General features: G+C 48.1%; 1 protein-coding gene across 9 annotated transcripts in view; it reads left to right on the plus strand.

Annotated features, from left to right (window-relative positions):
- TNIK (TRAF2 and NCK interacting kinase) overlaps nucleotides 1-11,412 on the plus strand; it is a 151,383-nt gene extending 139,971 nt beyond the window's left edge. For all 9 annotated transcript variants that reach the window (XM_042042127.1, XM_042042126.1, XM_042042133.1 and 6 more), the window contains 9 exons: nucleotides 1,793-1,907; nucleotides 2,286-2,456; nucleotides 2,739-2,882; nucleotides 4,426-4,560; nucleotides 4,802-4,902; nucleotides 6,354-6,503; nucleotides 7,437-7,596; nucleotides 8,198-8,337; nucleotides 9,866-11,412. In XM_042042127.1, coding sequence (XP_041898061.1) covers nucleotides 1,793-1,907; nucleotides 2,286-2,456; nucleotides 2,739-2,882; nucleotides 4,426-4,560; nucleotides 4,802-4,902; nucleotides 6,354-6,503; nucleotides 7,437-7,596; nucleotides 8,198-8,337; nucleotides 9,866-9,949 — 1,200 coding nt within the window. In that variant the 3' untranslated portion in view covers nucleotides 9,950-11,412. The remainder of the gene's footprint in view (nucleotides 1-1,792; nucleotides 1,908-2,285; nucleotides 2,457-2,738; nucleotides 2,883-4,425; nucleotides 4,561-4,801; nucleotides 4,903-6,353; nucleotides 6,504-7,436; nucleotides 7,597-8,197; nucleotides 8,338-9,865) is intronic.
- Nucleotides 11,413-15,251: the final 3,839 nt, after the last annotated feature.

Below are 15,251 nucleotides of genomic sequence, written 5' to 3' on the forward strand. Positions count from 1 at the left end.
GGGGATTTTGTTCACGGGCTTCCAGGTGACTCATGCAAGCACGACCTCAGCCTGCATCTTGATGCTCTTTGTAAGCCACCACACAGGTTTAGAGGCTGTTGAACAGGACCTGGAGGAAGATGAAGTCTTAATATTTAAATATCAGGCTAGGAAGCTATTAAAATGTCAGCCTCTGAGGAGAAAAACTGAATGTGAGCAAGGAAAAATGCTCGGTGCATTGGGATAAGGGGTTTATTCGTAATTCATTTGCTGGAAAGCACCTGGCTCTCAGCTGGAAATCCCTGCAAATACTGAAATCTTCTCTTCCTTAAATTGCTATTGTTGTATGGAAAAGACATCCAGCACAGGGAAAAAAATCTATGTATTTCTTGGATAGGGGAGAAGCACAAAGTAGTGCTATCTGTGCCCGCAGCCTTCCCTGCCGCAGGCTGTTAACTCCTTCTGCGGGCCTCAGTTGCCATGTTCTGTTTAGAAATCCATCCCGTTTCTATGGAAACAGCCAGGCTGTCAGGGAATAGGGTTGGGAGGGAAGCAGGATGTGCAGCCTGATTTTGGAATGGATGCTGGCTTGCCCATGGATGCCAGCCCCAAAATGCTTGGAAAAGTCACGAGCCACGAAGCTGCTCCTACACCTGTTTTTTTGTGCCCCCGAATCCTTTGTAGCCCACTGGAGGACAGGCACAGGCCCAGCCTGGTTTCAGTGGGGATGTACCAGGGTGGTGGTGTTCCCCATGGCACATCTCCCCACGGCATGGGGGACTTGTCCCCATGGCTGCTGTCACATGGGGTCTGTGGCAGTGGGCATGGGGAGCAGCCTGGGCTTGGTGACTGGGTGAAAGCTGAGGAAGATTAATTTCACAAAAAGGACAATGTCCCAGAGAAGAAAAACATGAGCTGTAGTGGTGCTGCAGAGTGAGCTGGGTTTTGCTGCTGTTGCAGCTCTAAACTGAGCTCATCCATAAAGCATGTCCTGGGTAAATGCTGGAGTGGGAAGGATAAGCTGCTCAAAGAAGGTGGGAATTCACGTCACTTTGACTCCAAAGGCAAGGATTTCCTTTTGCTCAGAAGGTGGTCTTAGCCTCATTTTCTGCCTTAAAGCAACGGTTTTAAAAAGAAAGCAATGTGACACTGCAGTGTGTTCATCCCCAGATTCCCTCAGTGAAGTATTGGCTCCAGCATTCCCTGTGATACCCTCAGGTTAAGTTTTGTTAACTTAGAAATGCCCTTTTCTGCAGTCCCCCTTGAAATGCTGGGGACAATTTAAAACTGTGCCAGCTGCCCCAGGCCAGGGCTTCACAGGGGCTCCTAGCACCATCCTGCCAACTTCAGCTGCTATGGGAAAGTGGGAAAAGCAAACCCTCGCCTGCCTGACATCCCAGAGAGGGTTTAAGGCATGCAGACAAGGAAACAGGTGGACTGATGATCTTAAAGGTCTGCTCCAGTCTAAATGATTCTGTGATTCTCGATTGGTTTTTATCTGCGTTGGCTTTTGCCTCTGGCCCTGTGGCTTCTCTGCTGACTGTCCTCATGGCTGTGCTTCTGCCTGTGAGGAGAGAGCAGAGCCAGGCCCTGCTCCTCCCATTTTCTGTTGCTCACAGACACTCAGAAATCCAATTTAATGTTTGTTTCTGATTAGTTTTGGGGAGGAGGAGCAGATGTTCATAGAGGGCTCAAAAAGGGCACCGCAGAGGCAGGCGCTGTTTGCTAATTAGAAAGTCTTACACGTACACAGATGCACAAAATTACTGTTATTTCTGTGCTCTGAGCTCTCTCTTTACTGTTTATTTTCCAGTATGGTATGGGAAGTAGCACCAAAGCCTCTTTCACCCCCTTTGTGGACACCAGAGTGTATCAGACCTCGCCAACCGATGAAGATGAAGACGAGGACGAAGAGTCATCTGCTACTGGTAGGAGGCAGTGTGGCCAGTTTGAGATGGGAGTGCTTTGTGGAAAAGCAGGTCGGGGAGCCTGAATAACCCCAGTGAACCTCTCTTACATTTCACTCACTCTTGTCCAAACATAACTCCTGCCTGTATCCTTGCCCTCTCCAGCTGCCATCCATCTTTTTCTCCCCCACCAGCAAAATGCCACCAGAAAGGTCTGGGAGGAAACAGGGAGCAGCAGAAATCCACCCTTCTGTCTGCTTGGGCAAACTAATGTCTTGTAACACAGGGATGCCTCCCTCATCGAGAAATAACCCAAGTATTGTCATTGTGTCCCAAAAAAGGAGGTGACAGAACAGTTAACCCATCACCCCTCCCTGTCCTTTGGTGTTTCCTTGCCAGCCCTGTTCACCAGCGAGCTGCTCAGGCAGGAGCAGGCCAAGCTGAACGAGGCGCGGAAGATCTCGGTGGTGAACGTGAACCCCACCAACATCCGTCCCCACAGCGACACCCCGGAGATCCGGAAGTACAAGAAGCGCTTCAACTCGGAGATTCTCTGTGCTGCTTTGTGGGGTAAGCCCCGGGCACGCCCGGCCCTTGGCGCGGCTCCCGGGAGCCCGTGGTGCTGGGACGGGAATGTGTCACCGCAGCACCAAGGCCCTGCTTCTGCTTGGCCCCTTCTCCCTCCCCCAAGGCTCACATCCCCCTGCGCTCTAGGAGTGACCCTTTCTGTCCATGGGAAGGTCCCAGCATTAGCTGGATTGGCCACACTTTGGGTGGCAGCAGAGATGAGCTCGGGGTGTTGTCCTTGGGAGCAGCTGTGGCTCCTGGCGCCCATGGCCCTCTCCTCTCCAGGTGTGAATCTGCTGGTGGGCACAGAGAATGGCCTGATGCTGCTGGATCGAAGTGGGCAAGGAAAGGTGTACAACCTCATCAACAGGCGGCGATTCCAGCAGATGGACGTCCTCGAGGGCCTCAACGTCCTCGTGACAATATCAGGTGCTCCTCTCGTGTTTTCAGCCTGTCATTCACCTGCTCGGCCACAAGCCCCAAGTAGTTCCAGCTCAGGCAAAACCTGCTCACTGGTGTCAGAGGGAAGCTCCCAGGGGAGATGGAGGTGGTTTATTCTGGAATCAAATGAGTTAAATCTGCCTTCAATAGAGTTTGGTCCCTTCACCTGCTGACTGCACATCATCTCCAGCCTCCTTTAGCCGTGAAGGGGGGTGCAGGATACAGGCAAGGCAGGTAGTCACAGCTTGAGGGGCAGAGAGCTCTGCTTTTGGCTCTGTTTGGCTCTGGCTGAGGGAGCCATCATCCATGGCTTCAGATTTCCAGTTCAGACCACGGCTGTGCTCGGGCTGTCCCAAGTGTTGTGAGGGCCACAGACTTTTCACTGTCCCCATGTTTAGCTGGGAGCTCCAGAGTGCTCATGTCAGGCTCATGGGGTGATTTCTGGCAAAAAACCCAAAACCTCTGTAGTCCAGCCTCCCAGGAGAGCATCCAGCATCCTCCTGCAGAGCAGCCCCGAGGAGCACACGGGTGACGGAGCCAGAGCAGAGTCTTCTCCTGCTGATACCTGTCCCACAAAGCTCACAGAGGGCAGCAAGATAATGCTCATTAGGAAATTGCTTGATATCATCCTTCTATTTGCTTTCACATTGTTAACACCCCCTGGCCTTGCTCAGCATTCACCTGCAAATTCCTGTTCCCTCCATTCAGACAGAGCTCCAAACTCCCAGCTCCATCATTTACCTTGGTCTGCAGCTCCCCTGTGGTTTTGGGATACAGCTGTAGGGATAAGGGCTTTAGTACAGCTGGAAAATGAGTGGGGGGAGCACCAAGCCCCAAGATGATGCTGAGAATGAGTCCTGGGGACTTGTGGAAACCTGTGAGCAGACAGGGTTTATCATTTGGGTCCCATCCCACCAGGCTTGGTGTGAGCTGTGTCCTGTCCCTGTAACGGGGGCTCTGCAGCCACAGGGATTTTGCAGCCATGTCACAGCCATCCAAGAGCAGGCAGCCGTGCAGGAATTTGGCAGCCCCTCAGCATTGCAGAGCCCAGCACCAGGCTTGCTGGCAAACAGCAGTGCCTGTTGCAGGTCAAGGAGCTCCTGTCTCATCTCCAGGGTGGAATTAATGTTGTATGAAGGAGAGGAAAGGGATGAAACCAGGTAGCTGAGTGGTTGGATAAGCTTTTAGCTGTATGAGGGTTGGGGTCACTGCCCCACTGAGCCCCACTGTACCTCTGTGAACACTGATTTATAGGAAAAGGATTATTTCCAGCCTGTGGGAAGCAAAACCCTGGCTTTTCCAGTGTCTGCCTGCAGCCTGTGAGACAGAGGGCTGGGCTTTGCTTTCCATATATTTCTCCCCAAGGAAAAACCCAACAATTAAATTGCTATTTTCCATTACTGTTTGTATTACTTTTATCATGGAATGGACTTGAATTCTATCATCTTGTGATTGAAAATAAGCACTGAAACCTCAAGATGGCCCATGCAAACGTGCTCTGCTCTGACAGGGACATTTCCTTTGCCAACAGGAAAGAAGAACAAGCTGCGTGTGTACTACCTGTCCTGGCTGAGAAACAGGATTTTACACAATGACCCTGAGGTGGAGAAGAAGCAGGGCTGGATCACAGTTGGGGACCTGGAGGGATGCATCCATTACAAAGTCGGTGAGTGGAAATAAATGTCTGAAGAGATGTGGTTTTGTTCTCTAGTCTTAGGTCTGACCTGACAATTTGATATTAAAAGTATGGGTAGACCATAGCCACAAGTAAATTTGGAATTAATCTTTATGCATTAGGTGGACTCCATGTAATGAGAATCAAGAGAGGGATAGCCTGAGAAGCTGTTCCTGGAGATGTGTTGGAAAGAGAGTGAATGTTTTTAAAATTGGGTTTATTTTTATTTTAGTGAAATATGAAAGAATCAAGTTCTTGGTGATTGCCTTAAAGAACGCTGTAGAGATCTACGCTTGGGCTCCTAAACCATATCACAAATTTATGGCATTTAAGGTATGTTTGCCTTTTACACTCTGTAATTGTAAATACATGAGATTTCTGTACTCAGAGCAGGAAAGCATCCTGCTTATGTAGCTGAGCTCCTCAGGATGCCTGGCAGGCATGGGAGACGGGATCCTTGCTGGCTGAAGAGATTGGATATGTTCTGCTCACGGCCAATGAAGAAGTGTTATTATTAGTTTATGCTAGCAGGCTTTACTTAAGGAATGTGCAGAAAGCTGATCAAATGCATATGAGTAAAATTGAGTTGGGGATTTGGGTGGGTGTTTTTTGTGGGGTTTTTGTGTTTGGGTTTTTTTTTTTCCCCCTCTGACTAATTTTTAACATACAGTACAAAAATAGGCTGGCGTGATTTTCTATTTTCATTTTCAAGGTCCTCTCCCGTTCTGCAATGTGGATTCTGTTTCAAGACAGAAAGTTTGGGAGAGTGACCCTCTCTTTCTCTCTTTCTCTCTCTTTTTTTCTCCCTTTTCACATACCTCGGCTTCCTGAGGGAGACCTTCCTCCTCTCCAGCCTGCCAGTAGTGGGTATTTTGTACTTAGTCCTTTAGAGCACTTTTCATCCCAAGCTCTGTGCAGAGACAAGTCACAAGGGGCAATGCCTTGTGGAGATGTTCATGCTGAGTAATCTGATTTTACATCTTTCCAACACAAATGGACTTACTCAGTATTAGGTCACATTTGCATTTTCTGAACAAAAGCCAGAATAAATGGGCTCAGTGACATGGAGAGCTCAGCAGCATCAAAATGGTCTGGGATCCAACTTCCATGGGCTCTGAGAGTGTTGGTTGATGTTCCTGGTGCTGCTCCTGCAGCCTGGGGGGATGAACATCCTTGCCTTGTCTTGTAGGCAGGGATCTGTTGGGAGAGGGAAATGCTACTCACTGATTTTCCCTGTGAGGATTCAGAGTGGTCCTTGCACAGAGTGCCAGGAGCCCTTTCCTCTCCCCACGGGTGTTTCAGTGTCCTGCTGAGCACCTAAGCCATGGGGACATTGATCCATGGCTGGGGGTTGGTCCCAGCCTTGATGCAGCAGGTTAGATGGAGCAGGGAAAGCAGGTCTTTGCTAACCTGACTGATTTCAGCTGCCCAAACCAGAGCGGTGATCCCTGCCAAGAGAGGAGGTGGGTGGTCACGGATCTCTGCGGAGAGAGACTGAACACACGCTCATGTAAAACTGAGCTGTCGCCTTCCTTTAGAGACCAAATCCTTGTGTTGGCCTCGGGCTCTTGTGAGAGAGAGCTGTGTTTGGCAAGGGTGGGCACTGATCTGCTGGGATGGCTGAATACCCTCTGAGGCATCTGACAGGGGAACAGAGAGGCAGCAGTATAAATAACCACATATTTAGTAGGAAACACAGTCAAATACAATTTCAAAACCATATCACGCTGCTGCAATGGGGATTTGTTGGTTTTCAGTGATGCTCATGGAAGGGATTATAAAAGTCTTTTGCAGATCTCCAGCACAAGCCGCTGCTCGTGGATCTCACTGTAGAAGAGGGTCAGAGGCTGAAGGTTATCTTTGGATCCCACACTGGTTTCCATGTGATTGATGTAGATTCTGGGAACTCCTATGATATCTATATACCATCTCACGTGAGTACAGAGGCAGTGCTGCTGCCTGAAGAACACGGGGCACCAGTGAGGTTTGGACAGGCTCCCGGGGGCTCAGAAGGAGGGACCAGTGATGGGTGTGACATTCCCTAGTGCTGTGCTCACTTAAAGAGGACGTGGAGCTGTCACATACTTCATGTTCATCATTTGCACAGGCTGTTTCTGCCCTCATGCAGGAGCAGTAAAGTTTAAGGTTGCCATGTCCCACAGAAAGGAGAATCTGTCTGTACACTGCATTACTGCATGGAGCAGTGTATCTTCTGCAGGATTTTCTTGTTGGGTCATTTAAGCTCCATCCGTGCTGCTGGCCCAGCATAAACTGGTCTTGGGGAAACTGTGTCACTAAGCAAATCCAGGAATTGTTGAATCTGATCCAAGCAGCAGTCTCCTTTGTGAGAACTGGCAAGAGCAGAGGGAGAAATACTGGTGCAGTTTGGGATGGTTTTGTGTTGTCTTAGCTATGGAAAGGTAGATATGGGTGGAAGGTCAGTGTAGCTGCCCTTGGAGCTAGAGGATGATTGCTAAAAAATAGGATATTTCCTCCCTTTCCTGCCTGTAAAATTCTGAGTTTATTTACCTTGATTTGAACTAGTGATGGATTCATCGGCTCAGTCGCTTGCTTGTGTTCCAGCCAAGTGTCAGCCATCAGTCTTGGGGGCGTGTATGTTGTGATCTGTCTGTAATTGCTGAACCTGTTTATCCTTGCTGTGTCAGACAGCTTTGATGGTAGGGTAAACATGACAGTTTATTCCCCTTCAGGCTTATCTCTGAAAGCCTGTGCCTGTTTGGGGAATGGAGGGAGGGCTTTGTTCTCTAGTTGGTTTGGGCTTTTTTCCCCCAAGGCTCTGCTCCCTTGCCCCTTCCCCTTTGTCCATTCAGTGTAATTCTGACTCTCAGGGTCTGTTTCACCTGCAGATTCAGGGCAATATTACTCCTCATGCCATTGTCATCCTGCCCAAGACAGACGGGATGGAGATGCTGGTGTGCTACGAGGATGAGGGTGTCTATGTGAACACCTACGGGCGGATAACTAAAGACGTGGTGCTCCAGTGGGGAGAAATGCCTACTTCCGTGGGTAGGTCAACCCTTCCTCTTCACCTGCTTAAAATACAAGCCACAAGTAAGATGAGGAGTTGAGAATGCTGAGATAGAGTCGTTTGGGCTTTTATCAAAAGGGATTTCCCTCAGCCAGCTCTGAGATGCAGCTGCTAAATTTCTGCAGTTTGATCTTCCATAATAAAAGCAAGTGATTTCTTGCAGATTTGAAATTTTTGAGTATGAGATAAGATAAATGTAAGATAATGCAAGCTGTTGCACTGGTGGGATACTGTGTTGAGTGGAGGGGGGCTGGGTGTGAAGCTGGGAACCCTTGCATTGCTCTTCTGGCTCTGCTGTTGCTCAGCTCCACAACCCATGGAGGCAAAACACTGCCCAGCTCCTGACCTTCTGAAATCGGAAGAAGTGGTGCTGCTTCTGTTTAAGTTGCTCAGCAATTTCTGGATGAAAAGTGCTCTGAAAAGGCTGCTGTCCCTGCAGGCAGGGCCTGCGGGACTGTCAGAGCTCTTCCACTGATCTGCTTAGGCTTTGAGTAACAGCTGATGAGAGCTTTTCTGCCCATTGCATAATATTTAACTCAACACAAGTTGTAACACCTGCCAAACGCTTCCTTTTGACAGCCTACATTCATTCCAATCAAATAATGGGCTGGGGAGAGAAAGCTATTGAAATCCGGTCCGTGGAGACAGGACACTTGGATGGAGTATTTATGCACAAGCGAGCTCAAAGGTTAAAGTTTCTATGTGAAAGAAATGATAAGGTAAGTCCACTTCAAAGCCTGTATCTGTGCTGCCAGCTGCAAGGAGCTTTTAGACCTTATGTCTGGTTCGTCTTGAGTTAATAATTAATCTGAAGGTCCTGTTTAATAAGAAGTGCCCATAAGCTTATTCCCAGTTAATTTTCTCCAGTGGAGGGAGACCTCAGCCTGCAAGATCTCTTCCATGTCTAGCTGAGATCTGCATTGGCTTAGCTTGACTTTCTCACAGTTCTTTTATTTGGACATTAAATTGAGGCTTCCAAGTGAACTCAACAAGTTGAGTAGCAACAAGGGTGTGTAAGTGACCCTGATTTGAGCTCTGGAGCAGAAACATTTTGATGCATCATCTTAAATTATTTTCTTCTACAGCCTTGTCTGTTTCTGTGGACAGCAGAGAAAAATACTGCTCTGGAGGGTCACCAGAGTTGCATGGCTGTCATGTAGATGATCCCTGCCACAGGTGTTGCAAGGAGGGCAGGGAATGAGGAGGAATTGCTGGAGGAAAAGGCATATTTGCATGGAAGAGATGGTTAAATGCCGAGGTCTGTTTCTGCTGGTGGTGTTCCCTCCTCTCACAAGGTTTCACTAAGATAAGTCAGGACCAAGCAGGAGGGAGATCTTTCATAATGAACACAATCACAAAACCAGTGAAGAAACTGGTTGCTGTGTCCCCAGAGCAGGGTTTAATAATGTGCAGTAAGTGAGCTTTGAGGCCATGATCACTTTAGTGACTGAACAACTGCTCATTAGCCGAGCACTGCCCTACCTGGGGCATGGAGTTAGGCTGAAGCTCCACAGGAAAATGTATCCTAACTTTGCAGTTGAGTATGTCATGGGAAGCTGCCCAAGAAGCTGAATTTAATTTAAGTGTAATCTAATTGTAACAAAGCTGGAAAAAACCCACCTTGATCTTTCTAAAATACTGGAACCAACTGATCACTGATGGGTTTGAAATACTAAACCCAGATGTTTCTCTTTTCTGGACAACTGGTTAAACTGGTAAGATTGAGTAATTTTTGGTTTTAATAAAGACAGAGGCTTCAGACTGTCTGCTTCAATATTTGCAAATTATAACTTACATATTTTTTAAGACTCCCATTGGGATCAAATGCTGGTGGATCCTGCTAGAAGCACCAAACCAGTTCTTCATCCAGAGTCCTGATCCGTTTCTGTGCTTTGAGCATGTTGAAGGGAAGTTGTTTTTCTGGGCTTTACTTTCAGGAATAGCTGAAATACCAGGACTAACTTTTCCAAAAAAAGCCATTTCAGACTGAGGCAGATATCGACCCAAATGGTGAATGTTTAGCAAGATCCAGACCACTGACAGCAGTTTTTTGTTAGTACTTCATAATAAATGATGCTGTGGCAGTAAAACCTGGTATTTTTAAGGCATTCCAAACTCCTTTTGGTAGTGAGAGAGAAAGAGCTTTAATTACTGCATTTACTAATGAGTGGCTCAATTTAATCCCAGTCTGGCATGGGTTAGCTCCATCCTCTGAGTATTTAATAAGGGTTTTTTCTTTCCAAACAGGTATTTTTTGCATCGGTGAGATCCGGAGGAAGCAGCCAAGTGTTTTTCATGACCCTCAACAGAAACTCCATGATGAACTGGTAACAGAGGAGCACTTGGCACTCACCACCATGGCATTATTTGTAATTTAAAGGACATTAAACACATGGACTAACACTGTAGAGGCAGGTGTGGAGGGCACCGAGGAACCCTCTCCCCACGCTCCCCCGGTGCCGCCAGCCCCGGGGCAGGGACTGCAGCCAGGGATGGACTTTCACGCTTGGAACCCCCGAGGTCTCCTGATTACGCTGTGTTATAGTGGGTTATGAGTTTTCCTTTATTTTATTTTATTTTATTTTTTAGTTTTACTTTTTCTTTGTCCCCTACTTTGTAAGAACGGGGAAAGAAACAGTGTCAAAAAGTCTGTTTTTAATTCTGTCTGCCTGCTAGCATCAAATATATAGTATGTTGTAAAGTTACCAATTAAATCTGGTGAGAGACAGCACAATAAATGTACCTTTTATCTTTGTGATGAAGGCCATAACCATATAGCTGGGTAATTTTAGAAATCTTTTGCCTTCACCAACATTTACATGTTGCTTTTGGCAGCAACGGCTTAACGGATTTTTAAAGAAGAGAAAAAATAATAGGTTTTTTTCCCCTCTTTTGGGAAATGGATTTTAAATGGCTAAACTACTAGCCTTAGACTAATAAAAATCAGCTACCATTTTTGTCAAGTCTGTCAATCCATATTTCTATATGGATCTTCACATAATGGTGTGTCTTGATAGGGACAGAGGTGCCCTTTCTTGTTGCTCCAGAGGTGCCCGCCGGCCCCGAGGCTTGGCCACGGGCACCGGGACAGGGGATCGGAGGAGGAGAGGACGGCGGAGCTGTGGGAGGAGCCCCGTGCTCGCCCCTGAGGGGGATTTGTGGCCGCAGACGGCTCCCGGGATGCCGTGGGCACCAGACCGTGCTGCCAAAGCCGGCGCAGGTTGTGGGCGCTCGTTTCCCCGAGTCCGGAGCCGGGCACTGGCGTGCGGAAGCAGCCGGCACAGGGATGGGGACCACGAAACAAGCTGCCTGTCCCCCACGTTGCTGGATTGGGCTTGTAAAGAGCTTAAAAAAAATATATATATGTGTGATTTCTTCGGCCAAGGGTCTGAATCTACTTGTTTTCCACCCCCTCCACTCCCTAGGAATTACCCAACATACAGTGAAAGACAACATCTGTGCCGAACCGTGTGTGTGTGTTTAGTTCAGGTTGAATCGTGTCCTTATAAACTCTGCTCAGTTGATTTCCGTTTTCGGTGCGTATCTGGGGTTTTCTTTCTCAGTAGCTGCAAGCATGGCCGCCTGTGGTGTTGGGGTGTCGCATAACAAGGTCTGTGTTGCTGGTTTTAACCTACCTCGTTTCGGTTGGGGTTTGTTTTTTGGTTTGGTTTCGGTTTTTTTTTCCGTTCCGCTGTCGATCACAGCGCTGTTACCTCCAGTGACATATAGAGAGCTTAACTGGCAATCTTGGTGTACTCAGTAACGATGGCTTTATTAAAAAATGATTAAATCAACAGGACTTGGTCAAACTTGAATCTTTATCAAGGTTAAGAGGTGATGTGGGGTGGCAGGGGTGGGATGGGCTGGGCCACCCTCACCTGAAGCATTCTGTGGGCAGGGTGTCAGGGTTTGGTACCGCAGGGATTGCCAGCGGTGGGACTCCCAGGATGTGGAGTCCAGGGAAAAACAGGTGGGATGTGCTTTGTGGTGCCTTCTTCCAGCACCAGGCACCCTCCCACTGTGCTGGTGCAGCCTGCAGCGTGTAGGGATGGCCACAGGACCACAATACTAGTATTCAAACCCCATATAAATCCCATCGCCAACACTGATTGCCACCAGCTCTTTGTATTTTCATTGTGGTTAAAATACAAATTAAATAAAGCCCAGAGCTTTTATTGTGTTGCAAACTGATAACTGTTTTGGGGTGGTTTTGTTCTATTTCAAGTGACAAATGCACAGCTTTGGATGATTTTTTTATTACGGGTTTTTGGCTACAGTGATGAAATAGAAGGAAGTCGTTGAGTTTAAACGACTCAGGTGGTTTGTGAATGTATTTTTCTAAATCTCAGAATCATTTGAAGCAAAAATCACAATAAGCCAATATTGCCACAGTCTCGTTGATGGCATGTGTGTATGGAGATAACACAGAGCAAATGCTTTTCTGGTGCCAACCACAATAAAACACAAAACTTCACCATTAAGCCATGCCTTTTATGTTTGGGTAAATAAACCTGGGGTGTTGGAGGACATGGAGGTAAAGGGGATTTCAAGGGCTCCCAGCCATGATGGTCTTTGTCTGGAGACTCTTGGGAAGGTGGTTTTGGAACAGGAAGAGTGCAGGGAAGTGGGACATGTCCCTTGTGATGCTGCCCAGCAATAGGCAGTGGCCAAGGGATGTTGTGATGGACCTTCACCACCTGAAAACTGCTCTTCTACAAAATCAACTCATGGTTATTATAAAGATATTTCCCCTCCAAATGTTACTAGCTTTGATTTGCTTGTCTTTTGCTGTAAGTAAAATGTGCTTATGGTTGATCAGTGCTCTCAGAAACTACTTATTACTAGTGTTTAAAGAAATAAAACCTGGGGCTCATTTTAAAACCCTGTTTCTGGGACTTTTCACCCAGGAAAGGAAATCTATTTGTTCAGCTGTGCAGTGCTGCAGGAAGAAAAAGCAGTAATGTCTGTGCATGCAGGGGTCGCTTGAGCCTGTTGAAGATTCACTTATTTACAGAGTTGCTGTGAAATATTGTATAACTTCAGGGATGAGTCATGGTAAATGGAAGAAAAGCCCTGAGAGCTGGCAAGGGCCCTGGTTAGCTCCACCACCCTGGGGAGATGCTGGGTACCACTGCCAGGTGAAGGGTGCTCAGAGGTAAGGCTGTAGCAGCTGCTTGTGGGAACTGAATCTTTTCAAACCTGTTTCAGAATTATTATCAAATGGCCTTTTTCTTGTTGTGAGATGGTTTGGGGGTTGACACTATGTATTTTGGGACAGAACAGGGATGCTCAAGATGACCCTGGCCCCAACCCCAGAGCTGGACTGGTTGCTGGAAATGGTTGAAGTTGTGCTGCAGTTCATTGTCTCGACGTGAGCCCACTTAAGGTCCTTTCCTGTTCATGCAACAATTTGATACTCTGTCATTGGGGCCAGAGTGAGTATTGTGTGGGCTGGCAGAGACTGAACCTGTCTGTTCCCAAAGGTGGGGGATGGAACTCCCATGTCATACCCTGTCTGTGTCCGGGGTAAGTCACCCACCTGGGCACGGCTCTGAGGAGATCCAGCAGAGATTTCCTCAGCAATAAGGATGCAGTTCCTGGCACAGGATGCCTGTCACAGCCCTGCAGCATCTGTGTCCTGCCCTGTGCTGCCACTTCCATCTGTGCAGTCGGGACCTGCAGCAGGAGAGGTTTGCTGGGTTTGCCTCCCAGTTTTTCTATTCTGGGACACACTGCACCACCCAGAGTTGGGGGTGGGAAGGGGCTCATTAACCTCTGGTATCTTTACAGCAGTGCTGTAAATGCGCCAAATTCTCTCTCCTAAATGTGTTTTATCAGCCTGAGCTGCTGTCTCACATGTGGCCCCAGCACTGCTGCCTGCCCCAGCTGATGTGGTTAGAGAGGAGAAATGAACACGTAATTTCGGTTTTGTGCCAGCCACTGATGTGCTACATCAGCCTGCTCTTAGAGATCCAGAGTCTTGCAGACCAGATCTACCTTTTTTCTTTGTTTTGGTTTATGGCATACTTTTCCTTTTTTTTTTTTTAACATCAAAGCTGTCTCTGAATGACCCAGAGGCAGTAAAATGGGTGTGCAAATTACCCCAGCACCTGGGGATAGCCTCACAGCCCCTCTGGAATCTTTGAATTCCTTCCACTGAGGTGACAAGCATGTTCAGTTGTTCAAAAGCAGAGCCCCGCCATAAACTTCAGCCCATTGCTTCTATCACACAGTGTAAGATTATCAACAACACCAATTACACTACACACAACATAGAGTGGGCAGTAAGCATGGCAATTCTGCCTAACTAACATTATGCACAATTCTTGCACTTTATTATTTAAATAAAGCATTAGCAATAATGCAGGCACTGTTGTTTGCCAATCACCTAACCACTGCCTGGCCAGCTGGGGAATGGGTCAGTGTTGCTTTGGGCTGTGCTGTGCCACTCTCTGCACCCTCTGGACTGTGACCACAACTGGCTGTCAGATGGGCAAGAGATTTGATGGACTGATCATTCATCCTGGTGGAGCCAGGCCTGATTCTCTGTCCTGTAGGACCATTGTGCTTCTGCTTTTCAAGCTAACAGTCAGCCCCTTTGGGAAGTGATTGCCATGACAGGAAGATTTACACACCAACCTTTTCCATCCATGAGCCTCAAGCTGGCCTCTGCTAATCAGCACATCCACATCCAGCCCCCTGTTCAGAGAAACACAAGGTCTGGAGTCTGTTAGTGCCACTGAGAGTTCAATATGTGCTTAAATTGCCTGGGGCCAGGCTGTGGAGGAGTATGTGACAGCCCAGCTGGCACCAGCCAGGGGCTCAAAGACACAGGTGAGGCAGCCCTGGCACTGGCACACAGCATCCTGCCTGGCAGGGAGGGTGAGAGGGGCCAGGGAGGGATGGGAGAAGTCTGGGATAGCTCCATCCTTTTGCCACCATACCTGGCCGAGGGATATGTGTGGCTGTGGGGCTTCCTGCCTTTGGCATCCAAAGTTTCCATGGAAGTTGAAGGGCTGCTCCTGGGGAGGTAAGTGGTGTTCACCCATGCCTCCCCAGCACTGCTCCAGCTGCTCCACACCCCGTCCCCAGGAAGCCAGATTACAGGAAGGTTCTGCTCTAAGCAGCAGTGGGGAGGGCATGGAAAGGCCACCCTGCTCGTGGGATGTTGGTGGCCTTTGATCCCTCCAACTCCAATAGGATGGGAAGAGTAGGGAGGGAAAGCATCATCCTCTTTTGGCCAGGTACCTGCAACAGGATGGGGATCCCAGAGGGGTACATGGGAATCCTGGAGGGGGACATCTGTCCTGGCAAGGATTTCACAGTGCCCGAGGGTTTCAGTTTGGGGTCTTGGGTCAGGGCTCCCATTTGTTTTCTGATTCAAGCTTGAGCAGCCTGGTAACTGTCAAATCCTGCCAGTCCCATTGTGAAGGTATTTAACTGCAATGCAAAGAAACTGCTTGTAAATGCCTGGGTATCCACACACAGTGAGCAAACAAACACCATTGGCAAAGATCTCAGCAGGAAGGACAAATATTGGGGAAAACTAAAAAGCTCATCCTTGGGGCCCTTCCTGTCACAGCTACACCAGCCCAAGAGGGGAATGCAGGTGCTGTGGCTGAAATCAAAGCCT

This window comes from Corvus kubaryi, unplaced genomic scaffold (genome assembly GCF_017639235.1).
Source record: "Corvus kubaryi isolate FWS band 111438036 unplaced genomic scaffold, C.kubaryi_AGA036_p1.0 37397, whole genome shotgun sequence".
NCBI classification, from domain to species: Eukaryota; Metazoa; Chordata; class Aves; order Passeriformes; family Corvidae; genus Corvus; species Corvus kubaryi.